The sequence below is a fragment of the Apodemus sylvaticus genome, chromosome 12 (assembly GCF_947179515.1).
Source record: "Apodemus sylvaticus chromosome 12, mApoSyl1.1, whole genome shotgun sequence".
Lineage (NCBI taxonomy): Eukaryota > Metazoa > Chordata > Mammalia > Rodentia > Muridae > Apodemus > Apodemus sylvaticus.
In genome coordinates this window covers 78,854,536-78,873,651 of record NC_067483.1, presented here as the reverse complement: position 1 = coordinate 78,873,651, position 19,116 = coordinate 78,854,536, and the positions used below count along the sequence as shown (strand labels likewise).

At 44.5% G+C, this 19,116-nt stretch overlaps 1 protein-coding gene across 1 annotated transcript; it reads right to left on the bottom strand.

The window, feature by feature from the left end:
• Positions 1 to 4,645: 4,645 nt before the first annotated feature.
• On the bottom strand, positions 4,646 to 15,383 carry LOC127697176 (intelectin-1a-like). The gene is made up of 7 exons (XM_052200111.1): positions 15,326 to 15,383; positions 13,815 to 13,913; positions 11,995 to 12,242; positions 11,522 to 11,680; positions 10,939 to 11,059; positions 9,506 to 9,609; positions 4,646 to 4,868 (listed from the first exon to the last, which is right to left on the bottom strand). Exons 1-7 carry the CDS (start codon positions 15,381 to 15,383, stop codon positions 4,716 to 4,718), a joined length of 942 nt encoding a protein of 313 aa, XP_052056071.1. The 3' UTR covers positions 4,646 to 4,715.
• Positions 15,384 to 19,116: the final 3,733 nt, after the last annotated feature.

Sequence of the window (19,116 nt, the reverse complement as noted above, 5' to 3'; positions counted from 1 at the left end):
AGGCAAGTGGATCAATGTAATAGGATTGAAGACCCAGAAATGAACCCACACACCTATGGTTGTCCCGCGCTACCATCTCGCCAGCAAAACGACGCGGCACACTCAAGATCCTTTTGTAGAGAGCTTTAATGCATCTTGAGAGGGAGAACATAAGCTTACAACTACGGAGACTCCAACGGTCTGAAAAACCGTCCCTTATATAGGCTGGTAAGCCCGCCTAGGACGTGGCACTTCCTAATTGGTTGCAGCTCATCAGCCCATATTACGCCACGAGGTAGGCAGAGACCGAAGGACGTTAAATCACTTCAGGCACGCGCACTGATTTGTTCGCCGGTTAATGATACATTTTAGCTAGATGCGAACGCCATCTTGTAATGGAGTTTGCAGGAGCAACGAGTGGCCCCTCACATCTCCCTCTTTTTGTTTTATTATGCAGCAAATATATCTCCCAATAGAGAGGGTAGAGACAGTGGTCGCACCTCCCAGCCAAAAATATTGATCAGACCATGTGCGGGAGTTATCCCTAGGCCTATTCTGGAGCCCGAGATACTCTCGACCTGTCCTCTGCCGGTTTTCTGGGAAAGGGAGACTTGGGCAGGCAACCCTTATGCGGAACGACATGTCTCTCAGAGGGATAGTGGCCCTCTGTGCGATACCTCGTTCAACAACCCTCCTTGGGTGCTGTGTTGGACACTCTGCCCAGTGCAATGATCCTGAGTTCCGGGCGTGCAAGAGCTGTCCGGTCAGCGATCTATTGCTTGAGCATAGTTAACCATACATCAGTGGAAGCCCCATGTTCCAGGGCTGCAAGCGCCTGAGTAATAACCACCTTGTCTCGCTTATTTTGGGTTCTGAGTCTGTACACCATTCATAGGAGAAACACCAGTCCGCGGCAGACGGCCATGCCAAACAATCCAACCCCCACCCATTCTTTGAAATAGGAGACGGCCGAAGAGATCCAAGATGACAGCAAGACATGTGGAGTTGATCTGGAGCACAGCCATCCTTAATTCACGAAGCGTCTGCTCAAACTCAGAAGTCCAATTCTGCAAAATGAACTGAAAAATGAACTGAAAAAGATTCTTAGACAAATTAGTAAAATTTTCAACAATGGCTGAGATTCCAAAATCTCTTTTTTGTCTAAACAATGACATGCTATTAGGGGCTTTCACCAGAACGGGCACAAAGCGTGGCATTCGGGTTACCACTGCAATGGGGAACTTTTCAGCATCCCAGCATAGGGTGTAATAACAATCCCCTTCTCCACAGCTCAATTCAGTATCTACACGGCTTTTGTTGCTAACAATCCATATGAATGGCGGCCAGACACAGACAGGGGTGGCAACATAATCCTCATGGGCAAAGGTCTTAGCAGGTGTTATAGAATCTCTTGCCAATCTATCCAATTGTGCTAATGTAAAGTTGGTGCAAATGCCATACTTTCTAACTGATTCTGCTAATTCTTTTATCTGATTATATTCCACGGGCACGTATACCCGCCCGTCCTCTAGGCCTTCAAAAACAGGGAAAGCCGAGCGTAGCTTCCTTCTCACATTATCAGGTAGGAAGGAGAAGGATCCTCGGCGGACCTCATACAGAGGGGGTGCCGAAGGGACCACCCGTGAAGCGGCTATCCCATAATGTGAATGTTTTTGGTGTCTCTTATTGCCCTGCAAATGATCATCTAGATGATATCTCTCTTCATATTTTGCCACTTCCTCATCTAGCTCAGCCTCCTGCTCGGGGTCGAGGCTCTCATCCTCTGAGCTTCCGGGGCTGTCTGAACTACTTAATTGCAGAGCTTTCAGCTCTCGGACAGGGTATAAATTAGTCCCCTTGTCAGACTTTTCAACAAATAAAAAGTTTCTAGGTTCCTTAAAATACGCTCCCTTGTCACCAGACTTTCCGGGAGGTCCATTTTCCTTATATCTAGGTTCCTTAAAATACGCTCCCTTGTCAGCAGACTTTCCGGGAGGTCCATTTTCCTTATATCTAGGTTCCTTAAAATACTCTCCCTTGTCAGCAGACTTTCCGGGAGGTCCATTTTCCTTATACTGGGCCCGTTTCTTCCTTCGCGCGCCTAACCTCTCACTGCGTTCAGTTTCTGACATGCTATCCTGGACTTCCTCAAGAACACTTCCTCCATTCGTCTAACGAGGTCCCTACCCAGCTTGTTCCAAGAGGCCAAAGTTAGTGAGCCGGAGCAGGCATACCAAGGAGCCACCCAATCCACTTCCTTTACAAAGTTTCTGAGCGTTCGGTTGGCAATCTTTATATCTCGCTGTTTCAACACAGCTTCCATAGCGGTAACAACCGACTGAGAGGAGCCCGTGATGATAAAAAAGAAGGGGAGAGCCCGCGGCTACGTCCCCCTTACCAGTGAGAGGAAAGTGAAAGTAAAAACCTGCGCGGAAAGCGAAAGTAAAAACCTGCCTGGAAAGCGAAAGTATAAAAACGGTGCTCAGCTCCTTTATCTACAGGAGACTGAGACGCAGACCCAGTTGCTGCCGCTTATCTACATTGGTCTTATTGCACTTAACACCAACCTTGATGGATACAAATATTAACACCAACCTTGATGGATACAAATGTTACGACAAGTGCCCCTAGAACAATAACCAAGGCCTCAATGCTACCTTTAAAAGCTCAAGTCAAAGTCCGGAAAAGACATACCTCTCTGAACGTCTTTACCTACAGTTCTGAATCCTGAATTTAAGGGGTCTCCAAATTGGTGCTGACGATGGTCTGGTCGTATTCCCAGGTTTTCGGCACCAGTTGACCCGCGCTACCGTCTCGACAGCAAAACGACGCGGCACACTCAGGATCCTTCTGTAGAGAGCTTTAATGCATCTTGAGAGGGAGAGCATAAGCTTACAACTACGGAGACTCCAACGGTCTGAAAAACCGTCCCTTATATAGGCTGGTAAGCCCGCCTAGGACGTGGCACTTCCTAATTGGTTGCAGCTCATCAGCCCATATTACGCCACGAGGTAGGCAGAGACCGAAGGACGTTAAATCACTTCAGGCACGCGCACTGATTTGTTCGCCGGTTAATGATACATTTTAGCTAGATGCGAACGCCATCTTGTAATGGAGTTTGCAGGAGCAACGAGCGGCCCCTCACATATGGTCACTTGATCTTCGACAAAGGAGCTGAAAACATCCAGTGGAAAAAAGATAGCCTTTTCAACAAATGGTGCTGGTTCAATTGGAGGTCAGCATACAGAAGAATACAAATTGATCCATTCTCATCTCCTTGTACTACACTCAACTCCAAGTGGATCAAGGATCTCCACATAAAACCTGACGCACTGAAACTAATAGAAAAGAAACTGGAGAAAACCCTTGAAGACATGGGCACAGGGGAAAAGTTCCTGAACAGAACACCAATAGCTTACACTCTAAGATCAAGAATTGACAAATGGGACCTCATAAAATTACAAAGTTTCTGTAAGGCAAAGGACACTGTCAAAAGGACAAAACATCAACCAACAGATCAGGAAAGGATCTTCACCAACCCTAAATCCGACAGAGGGCTAATATCTAATATATACAAAGAACTCAAGAAGGTAGACCCCAGAGAACCAAATAACCCTATTAAAAAGTGGGGTACAGAGCTAAACAAAGAATTTTCACATGAAGAACTTCAGATGGCTGAGAAGCACCTTAAGAAATGTTCAACATCATTAGTCATTAGGGAAATGCAAAGCAAAACAACCCTGACATTTCACCTCACACCAGTCAGAATAGCTAAGGTTAAAAACTCAGGAGACAGCAGGTGTTGGAGAGGATGTGGAGAAAGAGGAACACTCCTCCACTGGTGGTGGGATTGCAAGATGGTACAACCACTTTGGAAATCAGTCTGGTGGTTCCTCAGAAAACTGGGAGTGACACTTCCGGAGGACCCTGCTATACCACTCCTGGTCATATACCCAGAGGATTCCCTAGCATGCAATAAGGACACATGCTCCACTATGTTCATAGCAGTCCTATTTGTAATAGCCAGAAGCTGGAAAGAACCCAGGTGTCCCTCAAAGGAGGAATGGATACAGAAAATGTGGTATATTTACACAGTGGAGTACTATTCAGCCATTAGAAACAATTAATTCATGAAATTCTGAGACAAATGGATGAAGCCGGAGAACATCATACAAAGTGAGGTAACCCAGTCTCAAAAGATCAATCATGGTATGCACTCACTGATAAGTGGATATTAGCCTAAAAACTTGGAATACCCAAGAAATAATCCATATATTAAAGGATGTCCAAGAGGAACAGAGGAGTGGCCCCTGGTTCTGGAAAGACTCAGTGCAGCAGTATAGGAGAATTCCAGAACAGGGAAGTGGGAAGGTGCGGATGGGGGAATAGGAGGAGGGAAGAGGGCTTATGGGACTTCCAGGGAGTGGGGAGCCAGAAAAGGGGAAATCACTTGAGATGTAAATAAAAAATATATTAAATAAATAAATTTTTTAAAAAAGAGTATTGTTTTATCCAGATTCCTAGACCTGATGTCCCAAGAACAACCCAACCAGGACAGCAGAAACTCTTTTCAAATCTCCCACCCCTGCACAGAAAGAATTCATGATGGCAGCAAGTTTGCAATGAACATGATTTATTCTCCTTTCCTGGTCAGTACCATTCTAGTTCCTAGGGAAGTGTTTCTCTGTGCCTTGGACCCACAGACTGGAGAAGTCTGGGCCCATCCCACAGAGTTCTCAGCGATAGAACAGAAGCACAGCTGCTTCAGTTATCTCCCGGCTACTGCTGTACCCAATGTGAGTTCCATATCCATTCCAATCAAATGCACCGAAGTCTCCACACTGCCTGGGGTTACCTTCTGGGAAGAACCCTCCTCCACCGATGCAGTGCTGGAAAACAAGAAGCCAGGAGAGGTCAGCTGGTGAGATGATTGGATATAAAGGGCCCTTCCAAAGTGTGTGTCCTGAAGACCAGGTCCTGGTGAAAGTAATATTCAGAGACAGGGGACAGGATTGAATATGGAGACCCTGCCCACATCATCAATTGGTCAGTCGTTAGTGTGTTCATGACTTTGAACTGACCACTGGGAAGTGTGGAGCTGCGGAAGTTGGGGTCTGGTTAGAGAAATAGGTCACTGAAAAAGGAAGTGAATTGGGGTTCACACCCATCCTCATGACACCATGTGACACAAATGTACCTATGTGAATACAGACATTAGAAGGCAGTCTTCAGATTTTGGGCCTTGCCTTTTCACCATGGTATGAGTTGGTTCTCCTCACCACTGTGTGAAGCTGACCTACCGGCTTCTGGAGAGGCTCCTGTCTCTGTTACCTATTCCTCTCTAGGGAACACTGGAATTACAGACACTTCATGGCTGTGTGCAGGTGACATATGGTGTTCTAGAGATATGAACTCACAGACTTGCACCCCAAGGACATTGACAGCTAATAGAGCTAATAAGTCTAGAGACACCTTAATGCGTAAACTCAATGGACTCTGTCCATCACCAGCCTCTCCACTGGCAGCATTGATCTAGTTGACCCAGAAAAGCCCTTCCAGTAGCTTTAGTGGCATGATTGTCTCCTCCTACTTTTCCTTCAACTTCTCTGAATCTCTGTTCTCAGGTTTCCTGGTTAGACATTTCCTTCATGAAATCCTTAAGTTGTACTTCCCAGAGAGAACACGTTTATAACTCTCTATATATGCTTTGCCACTCCTGTGCCTTCAACTAACCAAATATTCATAAACAGCTCAAACTGTTCATCTTCAGCCCTGATGTTTCTTGAGCTAAAGATCTTAAATTCATATGCCACTTGAATTGCTATTCTAGCATCTCAAGTTTCACATGGGGAAAAAAACAGTTAGTTATAGCCATGTGCCACTTACCAATGGGGATTTATTGTGAGGAATTCATTGGCTGTTTTGCCAGAGTGTGAACAGCATAGGGTGTCCCCAAACAATCTAGAATCACTATGGCAATTCTAGGCAATACAACCACATGGACCACTGTCATACAAACAATCCATCATTGACCAAAACTTGCAGCAGCATGTGTGTAAATCCCAACTTGACTCCAAACCTGTCTTCTTGCAAACATTGTGACTTAATAAATGATATTCAGTGGCTTTGAAATTGTTGATTCTGCGACTCAATATCCCAACTAGCAGAACAATGTTCTGCTACATTATCCTTTTTGTTGTTGTTGTTTATTGTTTTTTTGGTTTTTTTTTTTTTTTTTTGGGGGTTTGGTTGTTTTTTTTTTTTTGTTTGTTTGTTTGTTTGGGTTTTTTTTTTTTTGGTTTTTTTTTTTTTTTTTTTTTGGTTTTTTTTAGACAAGGTTTCTCTGTATAGCCCCGGCTGTCCTAGAATTCACTCTGTAGACCAGACTGGCCTCAGACTCAGAAATCCACCTGCCTCTGCCTCCCAAGTGCTGGGCTTATAGGCGTGTGCTGCCATACCTGGCTCTACATTATCCTAAAAACAAGGGAGATTTAATGGGTACTAAATTATAGTTAAATAGGAACAAGAAATACTAGTGTGCTATTGCGGAGAAAGATTGTTATAGACAATAATAGTAGTTGCAACGTTCCAAAGCTAGAGGGTGTGGAGTTGATCTAGTACACTGTGTATTTAGATGCTGAATTATGTGCCCCAAGATCAGGTTGCAATCTGGACATGGGCATATTAATCAGTGTGCTGTAAAGAATGCTCCCCAATAATCTCTGATTGGTAAATGAAAAGCTAGAGCCTCTGACTGGGCAGAGAAGAGAGGAAGTCAGAACATCAGATAGAGTGAAGACATCTTAGGTAGGGACCATAAGGGGAAAGACAAAGGGGAGGGGAAGAAGAAGGTCTCCATGAGGCAGGATGGACCATGAGCACATGGCTAAGAGAAGCTATCCCTGAGGACACACATGACACAGAGCAAGACTCAGTTGGCCAGTATGGAGGCATTTACCTGGTTATTGATAGCCTAGTGGGGTTAGAATAGCTCAGAAACTGCCAAGTATAGTACCAGCAGCTTATTAATAAAATCTAATGTCTCTATGGCATTTACTTGGGAAATAAACAGGATAAAGTGGGGCAGGAACCACACACACACACACACACACACACCCGCATAAAATAACTAGTATAAGAGGAAAGTAGTTGAAATGTTTTTACCATTAGGAAATGCATTTTGAGGATAGAGGCTGATTTAAACATTGCATGATCTATTCATGTATTGAATCATCACAATATATCCTATTAACATATAACTGTGTGTTATCAGTTAAGTAAACTTAATGTTAATAAAATTTTTTAAATGATATTCACTCCCCCAAGTTAAAACCATAAGTCTCTCCTAGACATCTCTTCCCATGCTATATATTCATCTGGTCTTAAATGTTAAATCATTGGTGTTCATTAGCCCCATATGTGGAACTGCCCTAGTTTATGGTTTCATTTGGACCACAGAAACCATCTCTCTCTGTGCTTCCTCTCTCCCCCACTGAAACCTGCCATACTGTGCCTATCAATGTCAGCTTTGTAACACACAGATAATCAAGCCAGTCTTCCCTTTAAAATGTGTTAATGGCTCCCACCACTTACATATACAGTACAGACTCCCTAGGATAATGTAAAAGTCTCTTCCTGGTCTAGCTCCTGCTAACACTTCCTAAATCAGCTCTTGCCTCTGCCCTATATCCATCCCATACACCAAAACTAAGTAAATTACAGCTTGCTTTCCCTTGATACCACATGCTAGCTGAGATACTGGTAAACTGAAACACACTATTCACTCACCCTCAATCGGCCTGCATCATAAGCTTCTGTTCATCTCCCAAGACTCAACTCAAAAACTACCTTGCCTACAAACTGGATGTGGTGTCACATGCCTTTATCCTAGAACTGGGAAGGTAAAGGCAGGTAAACCAGAAACTCAAGGTTAGTTCTCAACTACATAGCAAGTTGAGGACTAACCTGAGATATATGAGCCCTGACTGAAAACCAAAAATCCTCCCCTGCAGTCAGAGTACTCTGCCATTTCCAGTGCTCATTGCAGGTGCTGTCTTTTGCTTTCTTATGTTTTATGTCACTAAAAACCAAAGCCTAGGACCTTCTGCACATTAGGCAAATGCTTTATTACTAAGCCATGTCCAAGCACCTTAGTTTTTATTTCCATTATACTTCAAACATGTAAGATAACAATTATACATTTGTACAAATGTCTAAACTCTTAAGTGCTAGCAAAGTGCATGGCTTTTAGTGTCTCCTGTACTGTTACAGTCTAGGTGCTCAAAGCAAGCCATACTGAACAATAAGACAGTACACACTAACACCTGTGTGTACTACATGTCATATTCTTTGACTTGACTGAAGGTGAATAGGATCCAGGATTTCCCAGAGACTTTCCCTTTCTTATCTCTGTACTCATCACCCTCCATCACAGTCAGAGACCTCCTTGTCAGCAAAGCCTCCACATCCTTTCTAGAGAATGGATACTCTAATGACCAAGGAATGAATCCATGAAACAGGGCCACCTGTCAGGAGCTGAGGACCCTTTTCTCAGACTGTTACTTTGAGGAGGTCTGGATTCCAAGAGAATCTGGTATCCATGTTAATTCCTACTATTGATTCCTACTAACCCAAAGGTTTTCTCTTCTTTCTTCTTTTTGACACAAACTAGAAAAATAAATAAATAAACAGCAAGAGTTTAATGATCCCAGGCTTAGGGAAATATCAAGTAGTTGTAGTGGAACTAAGTGTACCTGACCTCACAATCAGTATACATGCTGATCTCTAACCATAGAATGTGCCTGTGGTAGGGAGAATAGTGTGAGTGAGGTCTACCAGATGTCTAAACTCTTCTAGTAACCTCACAACACAATGGGTATCTGTACAAGCCCTGGAAAGGATATGTTTCACTCTGAAAGCTAAAGCTAAATCCTGGGTAGAGAGTGACAACACCTGTTATCTCTCTAACCCCAAATACATTGAAAATCTCTGTATTGACCTTAAGATCCGAAAGGCTTCCTAAACACAAGTGTCACCCTAAGTCTATGTAGGGGGTGTTTTATCATAAAATCTAAGCAGCAGTGCATTAGAAGTTTGTAATGTTGACTTTGGTCTTCTACCAGATAGAAAATTTGTTTTTAGATAGAAGTTATGATTCCTGAGACCAAAAAAGAATGAGGAAAGATCACACTTCCACATACATGCTCACACTCCTATGACAGGTTCCCATGCTCAACACACACTGAAAAACTGTCTTACTCACAGACCCCTTTGGTCCCCACTAAGACTCATGAGAAATGGCTCAACAGTTCAGAACACTTGCAGCTTTTGCAAAGGATCTCAGTTCTGTTCCCAAATACCTATGTCAGGCATGTGACAACCACATATAACTCTATTTCCAGGAAATCCAACACTATCTTCTGGTTTCCAAGGGTACCTGTACACACATGCATATTCCTACACAAAAATACACAGGTATAGACACAATTTAAAATCATAAAATAAATAGTATTTTTAAAAGACTCACAGCTTCAGAATTACATCCAGTGACCTTCATGCCAGCACACAAGGCACTGGCTGCTCTCTCATTATTAAACACTCTGAACTGAACAAATCCTGCAGTGAATTCCCCTGAAAAGAAAAGGAAAAAACCAGTGTTCAATGAAAGATGTAGAAATAGTTGTCTTAAGGTCAATAAAGAGATTGTAAGTGCAAGGCACAGGTTCTAGTTCAACACATTAGAAACACTGGTGGAGCCTGGGTGGAGGTGCATGCCTTTAGCCTCAGCACTTGGAAGGCAGAGGTAGGCTGATCTCAGAGTTCAAGGCCAGCCTGTACTACAGAATGAGTTCCAAGACAACCAAAGCTACAAAGAGAAACCCTGTCTCAAAAACTAAAAAGAAAGAAGGGAGGGAAGGAGAGAGGGAGGGAGGGAGAAAAGGAGGGAGGGAGGAGAGAAAAACAAAGAAATAAATAAGGAAGGAAGAAAAGGAAGAAAGAGAGACAAAGACAGACAGACAGACAGACAGACAGACTGCTGGACTGTGACACTACCATGACCCATGGCTGAAGCATCCTACCCACAAACATAGCCAGGAGGAGCTTTTTCCAAACCCCGAGTACAGGAGTTAGTCTTCAAAAGACCCCAATCTGCTGACAGCTTCTATGAAGAATAACACAGGAAGAGATCACTGACCTCCAAGGGAGGTCACAGCACCTGGCCAGTGTATTGACTCTGTTTACTTTAAACTTTTATATGCCAACCATCAGAAATAAGAGCTTTAAATTACACCGCAGAGGCTCAACCTCTATGAGGGGTAAATGCCACCTTTGGATTTATATTAAACAACACAATAGTCACCCCTCACAACAGAAATCAAACTCCATTTTTTTCTGCTGTTCTCTGTGCTTTGCTGTTGTTGCAGCATGCCCATGGACCTGGCCCATCTCTGAGAAAGCACTGGATGGTATAAGGATTACTAGGAGTAGATTCTAGAGCTAAACTTCCCCAGGGCAAATGCCAGCTCTCCTGCTTATCCCCTGTTCTCTCAGCCAAGTTCCTGAACCTTCAGGGACCCAGTCTCCTGGTCTGTAAAATGGGTTAGTAATAGTTCAGAGCTCAGCTGGGCGGTGGTGGCGCTCGCCTGTAATCCCAGCACTCTGGGAGACAGAGGCAGGTGGATTTCTGAGTTCAAGGCCAGCCTAGTCTACGGAGTGAGTTCCAGGACAGCCAGGGCTACACAGAGAAACCCTGTCTCAAAAAAAAAAAAAATCCAAAAAACAAAAAAAAATTTTTTTTCAGAGCTCAAGGGTACCCCTGAGAATGAAGTGAAATAAACGGCAAATATTCGTAGAAGAAGACCAGGGTGCAATTGTTGGTAAATGACTGCCTGCTACTTATCATAACTCAATTGATCACCCATGTCCTGCAGAGAGTTCAGAAGAGCATTATAGACTTACTCTGGCCATAAGGGGAATAATAAGAGGCTGTCTTCTGAGCATCACCGAAGTCATAGACCACAGGTAATGCTGGGCCATTGTCAGTCCAACACTTTCCTCCTCCGTATTTCACCGGGTACTTCTACAAGGAACAAAAGAAGTCACTGTGTAAGGACTGCGGCATTGGCACCCCCGTGATCGCTGCCCTGCATGGAGGGGCACAGCACTGGCCCAGTAACTGAGATTATTTCCAAACCAGTCAGACAGGAAAGAATCCTTTCCTTTGTCTCTGTCTCTGCCTCTGCCTCTGCCTCTGTCTCTTTCTCTGTCTCTGTCTCTCCCTCTGCACCTCTCTTCTCTCCTTTTTCCCACTCTTACCCCCTTTCCTCCCCTCCCCTCTCCTCCCCTCCCCTTCTCTCCTCTCCTCTCCTCTGCTCTCTACCCCTTCCCTTCCTTGGCTCAGACATCCTAAGAGAACAATCATTATCTTTAGAGTTATGGAAACGTGGAACACAAGCCTGTGGAATGATGGTTCTGCCCAATCTTAAACACCTCCCCCTCTCCACACCCACGAGAAGGAGCCCAGGCCAGTAGGCTTGAGTACCTGGTAGAGGCCAAAGAGATTATGGCCCAAGTGCTGCAGGGAGCCAGTGAAGGTGTGGTACCTCAGCAGGGAGCTGTTCCTCCAGCTATGCAGGGGGCTGTTGTTGGGCACATGCCAGATCCCCAGGTCCTCAGCCTGGATGTCGAAGTAGCCAGGGTTCTGGAAAGCAACAAACACTGAGTCTGACCAGAGCAGGAGAGTTCAGTGAGCAAAGGACCCATGTGCACAGTGCTCAGCAGAGCTGATCTCCCTGGGCTCCTGCCATGCTCAGATTCCCCAGTCCAGGGATAATGGTCCCACTGCCAGCACCTACTGACCTATGAGCCTAGGTGGGTGAGTTTGGGGTTCAGGATCAGTAGTTTTCACTTCTCCATCCCTATGTCAAGGGGGGTCCTTCTGGCCCTCTCCCTGGCAGGCTTGAGCCACACTCACATCCTCACACTTTCCCAGGGTGGACCACAGAGGGCACCAACCTTGTAGTCATCACTTGTGGCGCCCTCTGCAGATCCAAAGGTGTTGTAGTTGGCCCAGTTACCATCCCCCTCTGGGTAATCCACTCTGTTGCCTTGCTGACTGGACCAGCGATCACCCACCGTGCACTTCCCATACATGTTGTTCTCGTGCACACTAGCCACCAGGGTCCAGCCACCACCTGCAGTGGTCATGTCGCAGAAGGTCTGGTAGATGACACCGTTCTCCGTGCGCAGGAAATAGAGGCCATCTGTGGAGAGAACCAGTCCACAGTCCTCACTGTCCATCTCAGTTCCGGAAGCAGGATGGCTCGAGGGATTACAGACATGGCTAATGCCTCATACACTGAGTGTCCTACCACATTGTCCCTGGGGATACTGGGATCCACCTGAGTTCAGAAAGCCATGTTTCTGTGACTGTGGCAGAACACAGAATTACCCAAACTGACAGTGATGTTTCTCCTGAAGTTAAAACGTTATTATCAAAGGACTTAGCAACTCCACTTGGTATGTACAAAGAACTGGGAACAGGGATTCAGACATGTACAATCATCTTCATTACAGCTCTGGTCACAAGACCTGAAAGGCAGAAACAACCTGAGGACGTCTCCCTATTAAAAAAAAACATAATAAGCAATATGCTGTGCTATATATTATACACGATAAGTACTCTGTCCATTCCTATATATCCAATAGATCAAGAAGAGTGAAGTGGATTGGAGAAATGGTCAGTGGTTAAGAGCAAGCACTGCTCTAGCAGAGGACGTGAGTTGGCTTCCCGGCATTATTCACACTCAGCAGTCAGTGTACAAGCACCTGTTCCTCCAACTCCAGGTGACTAGATGCCCTCTTCAGGACTCTGCGGGTACCTACACACACATGTACACCTTCCTGCCCACAGACATGTAAATAATAATAATAATAATAATAATAATAATAATAATAATAATAGTTCTTTACATAGATGAAGTGTTCTACAACCTGTACAAGCCTAGAAGCATCCTGGTGTAATAAGCAGAGTACTCACATGAGGGAACAAGATTGCACAGATTCACAGATGGAGAAACAGAACTGCAGTCCCCAGGGACTACAGAAAGGCATTGCTTGGTGGCTACAGAGTTACTATTTCACGTTCTGAAGGCAGACAGTGGTGATCCATAACTGTTCTTACCTCTGAAAACCCTTAGAATTGTTTAAGGAGCAATTTTTATCCACTGTGTATATTTTATCATATTTTCTATCTTAAAAAATAAAGGCAAAATAATAATAATAAAGGCTTGGGTAGAAAGGCAGTTCAGAGCTTCAGAGCACTGCTTGTCCAGAGGTCCTAAGATCGATTCCTACAACCACATGGTGTCTCACAACCATCTGTAATGGGATCTGGTTTCCTCTTCTGGCGCACAGTCATAGGTGCAGAACACTGTATATTCAAAATAGATAGATAGATAGATAGATAGATAGATAGATAGATAGATAGATAGATAGATAGATAGAAAGAAAGATAGATAGATAGATAGATAGATAGATAGATAGATAGATAGATAGATAGATAGATAGATAGATGATAGAGAGATAGATAGATAGATAGATAGATAGATAGAGATAGATAGATAGATAGATAGATAGATAGATAGATAGATAGATAGATAGATAGATAGATAATTGATAGAGAAAATAAAGACTGTCTTTCCTAACTAGGCTTTTGTTTGCATTTTTTGAGTCAGGGTCTCCCAGGCTGGCTTGGAACTTACAGCTTACAATCCTTGACCCTCAGCTCCCAAGTGCTAGGATTACAATGTGCTCTTAAATAAGTCCCCACTCACCTTGTGCCTTTCCGATCTCCTGCTTGATTTCCTTGCAGCTTCTGAACAGAGAGGGAAGGAAAGGGTGGGTCCGTCCCTTGGTGTCCTGGCTCTCGTTAGCTGGGGAAGATGCAGAGGTTCACTGTTATGCGACACCAGCCTCCCCTTGTCAATCATCCTAAACTCATTCCGTGACTTCTGAGAATCCACAAGGAAGAAAGACGAGATTTGATAGCAGGGGGAGCACTGTGTCCAAAATCCTGAGGGAGTACTGCATTCAAAGTCCTGAGGGAGCACTACAGCCAAAGTCCTGAGGGGGGCAGTACATCCAAAGTCCTGAGGGGGGCAGTACATCCAAAGCCCTGAGGGGAATACCACATCCAAAGTCCTGAGGGAGCACTACACCCAAAGTCATGAGGAGAGCACTACATCCAAAGTCCTGAGGGGGGCACTGTGCTCAATGTCCTGAGTAAAATGAAGTCCAGCTTCACAGGTAGAAGAAATGCAGCTAGCCCAATGAGCCTGAAGCATGGTACTGAGGTCAGCAGTACAGAGACCTGGCCAGGAGACCATAGAACGAGAAGCTTTTCAAATTAGCCTCAACTCTGCAAAGTCCTAGAAGGGCAGAAACAGACTTTGGGGTCAGAAGGACTCTGGTGGAAAAGCTCCACATTCACAAGTCAAGTCCCTCCGGATCGTATTCACAGAATTCCCTAGTTCCTAACGGCAAGCTGGAAAGGACTCTCCGTGAAGATCAAGTAAGACAGCCTTGGAGGACCTGACCTTTGCCTTACACATACTTTTTTTAAAAGCAGTAAAGTGGAATTATGCATTTTTAAAATACCCTTGAGTTCTTAGAGAGTGTAGGACTGAAGAAAATATTTTCTGGGTACAAACCAGACCTTGCTTTTGGCATTGAAACCCTAAGGCCAAGAAGGGCCACAGCCTGAGGAGTGACAGGAACAGGACAGAGGGGTTCCCTTGAGCCACAGACAGGCAGAGTCTGGACCAGGACTCGTCTCAAAATCTCACTGCCTCAGAACAGTTTCTTCAAGAGGCGTTAAGCACCCAGCCCACATCTCAAAGGCATCATCTCAATGGGGATGACTAGGTCGTATTTATATGTTCGGGAATATCTACTACATATCCACTAAGGAAGTGCATTTACTTTGGTAGAGAGTAGGGGGTGAGGCATAGTTGGGAAGAGTTGGAAGGGAAGAGAAAAATGAGTCGGAAAATAATACAATTATTTTTAATTTCAAAAAAATTGTAAAAGGCATGATCAGCTGATCTGTGATGTCTTTAATCCCAAAATGCAGGAGGCCGCAGCAGGCAGATCTCTGAGTTTGAAACCAGCCCGGTGCACAGAGAGAGTTCTAGAACAGCCAGGGCTACACAGAGAAATCCTATCGTGGGGGAGCATGATCTCTGGCCCTCAGAGACCCAGATCCTGGGAGCAACCCAGTCAAGTGCTGTTTGCCTCTAAAGCTAGAGATGACCTGAAGAAAGTGGGTACCTGTAATGAGACTCACCTGCCCTGCACTCTCTGGTGGCAATGATGACAAACAGCAGGAAGCAGAGGTGGGTCATTGTGGTCTAGAGAAAAGCAAGAGGAAGGTCACTTTCTATCCTGACCTTCTTGTTTCCCACCACCCCCGTCCCAGTCTCAGTTCCTAGCTAGTCCTTCAATGACTCAAAGGCCTCTTCCTGGTTTCTAACTCAGCACCTTCTGGCTTTACCTGTGACCTGAGCCAAAATCCCCCCTCACACCATTCCACACACAGCAGTCACCTTCCCTCTGTACCCAACAGGAGCTGAGAGTTGCTAGCTGAGTAATGACAGGAACCTTTCTCAGCTGAGCCTCCTGCCTGTGTGAGACTTCCGTCCTTTTATACAGAATGCATAGTAAGGCACAAACTTCCCTTCTGGCAAGATGCCCTGTGTAGATACATCATCTTATTAAAGGATAATTCTGAGGTTAGTAGGCTCTAAAAGACAAATATTTGGTGTGGTCTCCCAGTATTGATCCAGATTCTAAGAAGTGATGTTGGGTGTTGGCTTTCAGTTTGTATCTTTTGTGTAAATTGTATATATCTTTTTTTAAAAATCCTAACATCTACCATAATCATCATTCATAGGAAAAGAAAAATTTTGCCAGTGGTATTGGTGGTGGTTGTGGTGGCGGTAGTGGTGGTGGTGGTGATGGAGGTGGTGGTGATGGTGGTGATGAAGATGATGGTGGTGGAGGTGGTGGTGGGGATGTGATGGTGTGATGGTGATGGTGGTGGTAGTGGTGTTGGTGGTGGAGGTGGTGGTGGTGGAGGTGGTGGTGGTGGAGGAGGTGGTGGGATGTGATGGTGATGGTGGTGGTAGTGGTGGCAGTGGTGGAGGTGGTGGTGTTGGTGGTGGAGATGGTGGTGGCAGTGGTGTTGGTGCTGGAGGTGGTGGTGTTGGTGGTGGATGTGGTCGTGGGATGTGATGGTGTGATGGTGATGGTGGTGGTCGTGGTGGCGGTGGTAGTGGTGGTGGTGGTGGTTTTTGAGACTAGGTCTCATGCAGCCCCCTCTTGGGGGTCGTGTAGGAGGAACAGCAAAACAGCTTTAGAACTCATGGGATTCAGCCCACCTGTTAGCACGATCACAATGGGAAAGGCAGAGCCCCGAGGACTACGTGTCCTGAGGACTGTCATGCTCCTGTGGAGTTCTGCTCTGTGTGCAGCCCCAGCAGTTACCAGGTCCCTTCTAATGTAGGAGTTGTATGAAACTCTCAGGGGTCCCCAGCCCCTCACTGGGCAAGGTCATCAGCACTTACAATATTAATAATCAACGGGAGCAGATTAATGATTTAGCCACCACCCTTAGAAAGAACTGACAGATGTAGATTGTTAATCAAGTTAGGGCAAGATGATTTTGTCAGTGGCCTTGACATAGAAAATATTGGGGAACAATTTAAAGTTCAGAAAGGCACACTCCAGATAACTGACCACGGGATTTTTTTTTTAAGGAAAAAGAACAATGGAAGCCCAACAAGTCCTAGCTGACAGGCCTTCCGTGGTGAGGCTGGGCAGGTGGTCAAGGTGATGGTTCATTTCTTGTACCCATTCTTGCCCTCAGCTTCCTGATATGATTTTTTTAAAAAAAAGTTGTTGGTGAGTGGATGTGTTCTCTGAGGTTTAAAATAGAAATGTCTAATTGACCAGGCAGTAGTGGCCCAAGCCTTTAATCCCAGCACTAGGGAGGCAGAGGCAGGCAGATTTCTGAGTTCGAGGACAGCCTGGTCTACAGAGTGAGTTCCAGGACAGCCAGAGCTATACAGAGAAACCCTATCTCAAAAAACCAAAAAAAAAAATGTCTAATTGTTTTTTATATATAAAAATTTAGCCAGGCATGGGTGGCACATGCCTTTAATCCCAGCACTTGGGAGGCAGAGGCAGGTGGATTTCTGAGTTCAAGGCCAGCCTGGTCTACAAAGTGAGTTCCAGTACAGCCAGGGCTATACAGAGAAACCCTGTCTCAGGAAAAAAAAAAGAGTTTAAATGTGTAACTCCCTTAAAAGTTCTTACAATATTGCTTTTTATAATAAATAATAAAATGATTGATCCCCAATTGTAGCTACAAATTGCAGCCTGACAGTAAGAGAAACTGAATGAGAAAAATATCTTGCTTGCGTACACTTTGTTAATCTATAACAAGTTTCTTAGATATGATTTTATATGGCTTCTTGGATATTATTTCTCTTTTACCTGTATTACATAAAACATTTAATTATATAAAGGTATAAGAGAACATGATTTTTTTTTACTCATGGTAATTATTCATTTAAAGAAAAATAGAATGTAAGCATATGTGAGTTTGAGCCAGGGTAGACTGTTGAAGCCAGCTTCTACAGGTCAGGTAAACTGAGGAGGGGCCATTGTAATGTTTGTACTGCTTGAAAGATATTACTGGGATATATAAGCTGTGAGAGAAGAAATAGAGTTGTAAGAGATTGTGGAATCTCACTTCATCCACCAAGCGTGTGTGTGTGTGTGTGTGTGTGTGTGTGTGTGTGTGTGTGTGTGTATGTGTGTGTATGTGTGTGTATGTGTGTGTATGTGTGTGTATGTGTGTGTGCGTGCGCGCGCGCACGCGCGCGTGTTCCCTCACCTTTTTCACTGGTCCCAGAGAGTTCTTTGCCAGCCCTAGAGAATTAAGTTCTACTCCCTCAAAGTCTGCTGAGTGAGAGAAGGATGAGGGTAGAGGAAGAGATTCCACATCACCCTCAGCTTCATAAGGCCAGTCTGAGATACATGAGACCTTGTCTCTAATATATATATATATATATATATATATATATATATATATATATATATATATATCCACACAAAGAAAGTATAGACTTCTTTTAGTACTTTTTATTGATTCCTATATTTATTTTGTGATATTTGACATATTTAGTATTATACATTCTTACTGGTATATAAAGCCTAGAACAGCCTACAACTAATTAGACCTAAGAGTCTCTGAAAAACTAGACTATTTGAAGGTGTTAAACTATTAGTCAGGGTTTGTATTCCTGCACAAAAAATCATGACCAAGAAGCAAGTTGGGGAGGAAAGGGTTTATTCAACTTACACTTCCACACTGCTGTTCATCACTAAAGGAAGTCAGGACTGGAATTCACACAGGGCAGGAATCTGGAGGCAGGAGCTGATGCAGAGGCCATGGAGGGATGCTACTACTGGCTTGCTCCCCCTGGCTTCCTCAGCTCGCTTTCTTACTGAACCCAAGCCTACCAGGCCAGGGATGGCACCACCCACAAGGGGCCCTCCTCCCTTGATCACTAGTTGAGAAAATGCCTTACAGCTGGATCTCATGGAAGCATTTCCTCAAAAGAGGCTCCTTTCTTTGTGCTAACTCCAGCTTCTGTCAAATTGACACACAAACCCAGCCAGTACAGAAGGATATCACCTTTCATGACCAACAGCAGCCAATGAGTCTCTGTGCCCCACAGATTCTACCTCCCACATCCTTTCACACTCTCCTCCACACCACCTCATCCAAACCCCACTGTCCTTCAATCAAGTTTTGTCCAGGTCAGGGTGTTTATTGTTGGCTGTGACTAACAGAAATTTTATCTCAAACTAACTTAGACAAAAGAAAAGAAAAGCAAACTTGTCACCTGATGAAATAATTATTCTAGAGAGAAGGCATCGGGCTTGCTTGATATAGCAGCTTCTCCACATCTTTGAGTCCATCGGCTCATTTGGTCTCTACCTGACGTCATCCTTTCACTGAACTCAAAATGGTTGGCTTTTGCTGTTCCAGGCATTACTGTAAGACAA

Bases quoted from the DNA above. Each gene is read 5' to 3' on its own strand.
- LOC127697176 (XM_052200111.1), bottom strand. From the start codon at position 15,383: ATGACCCACCTCTGCTTCCTGCTGTTTGTCATCATTGCCACCAGAGAG. The intron at 11,681-11,994 runs GTTGGTGCCCTC...GTTGCTTTCCAG, and splicing joins CCACAAGTGATGACTACAAG to AACCCTGGCTACTTCGACAT. The intron at 11,060-11,521 runs GTACTCAAGCCT...TGTTCCTTGTAG, and splicing joins ATCTCTTTGGCCTCTACCAG to AAGTACCCGGTGAAATACGG.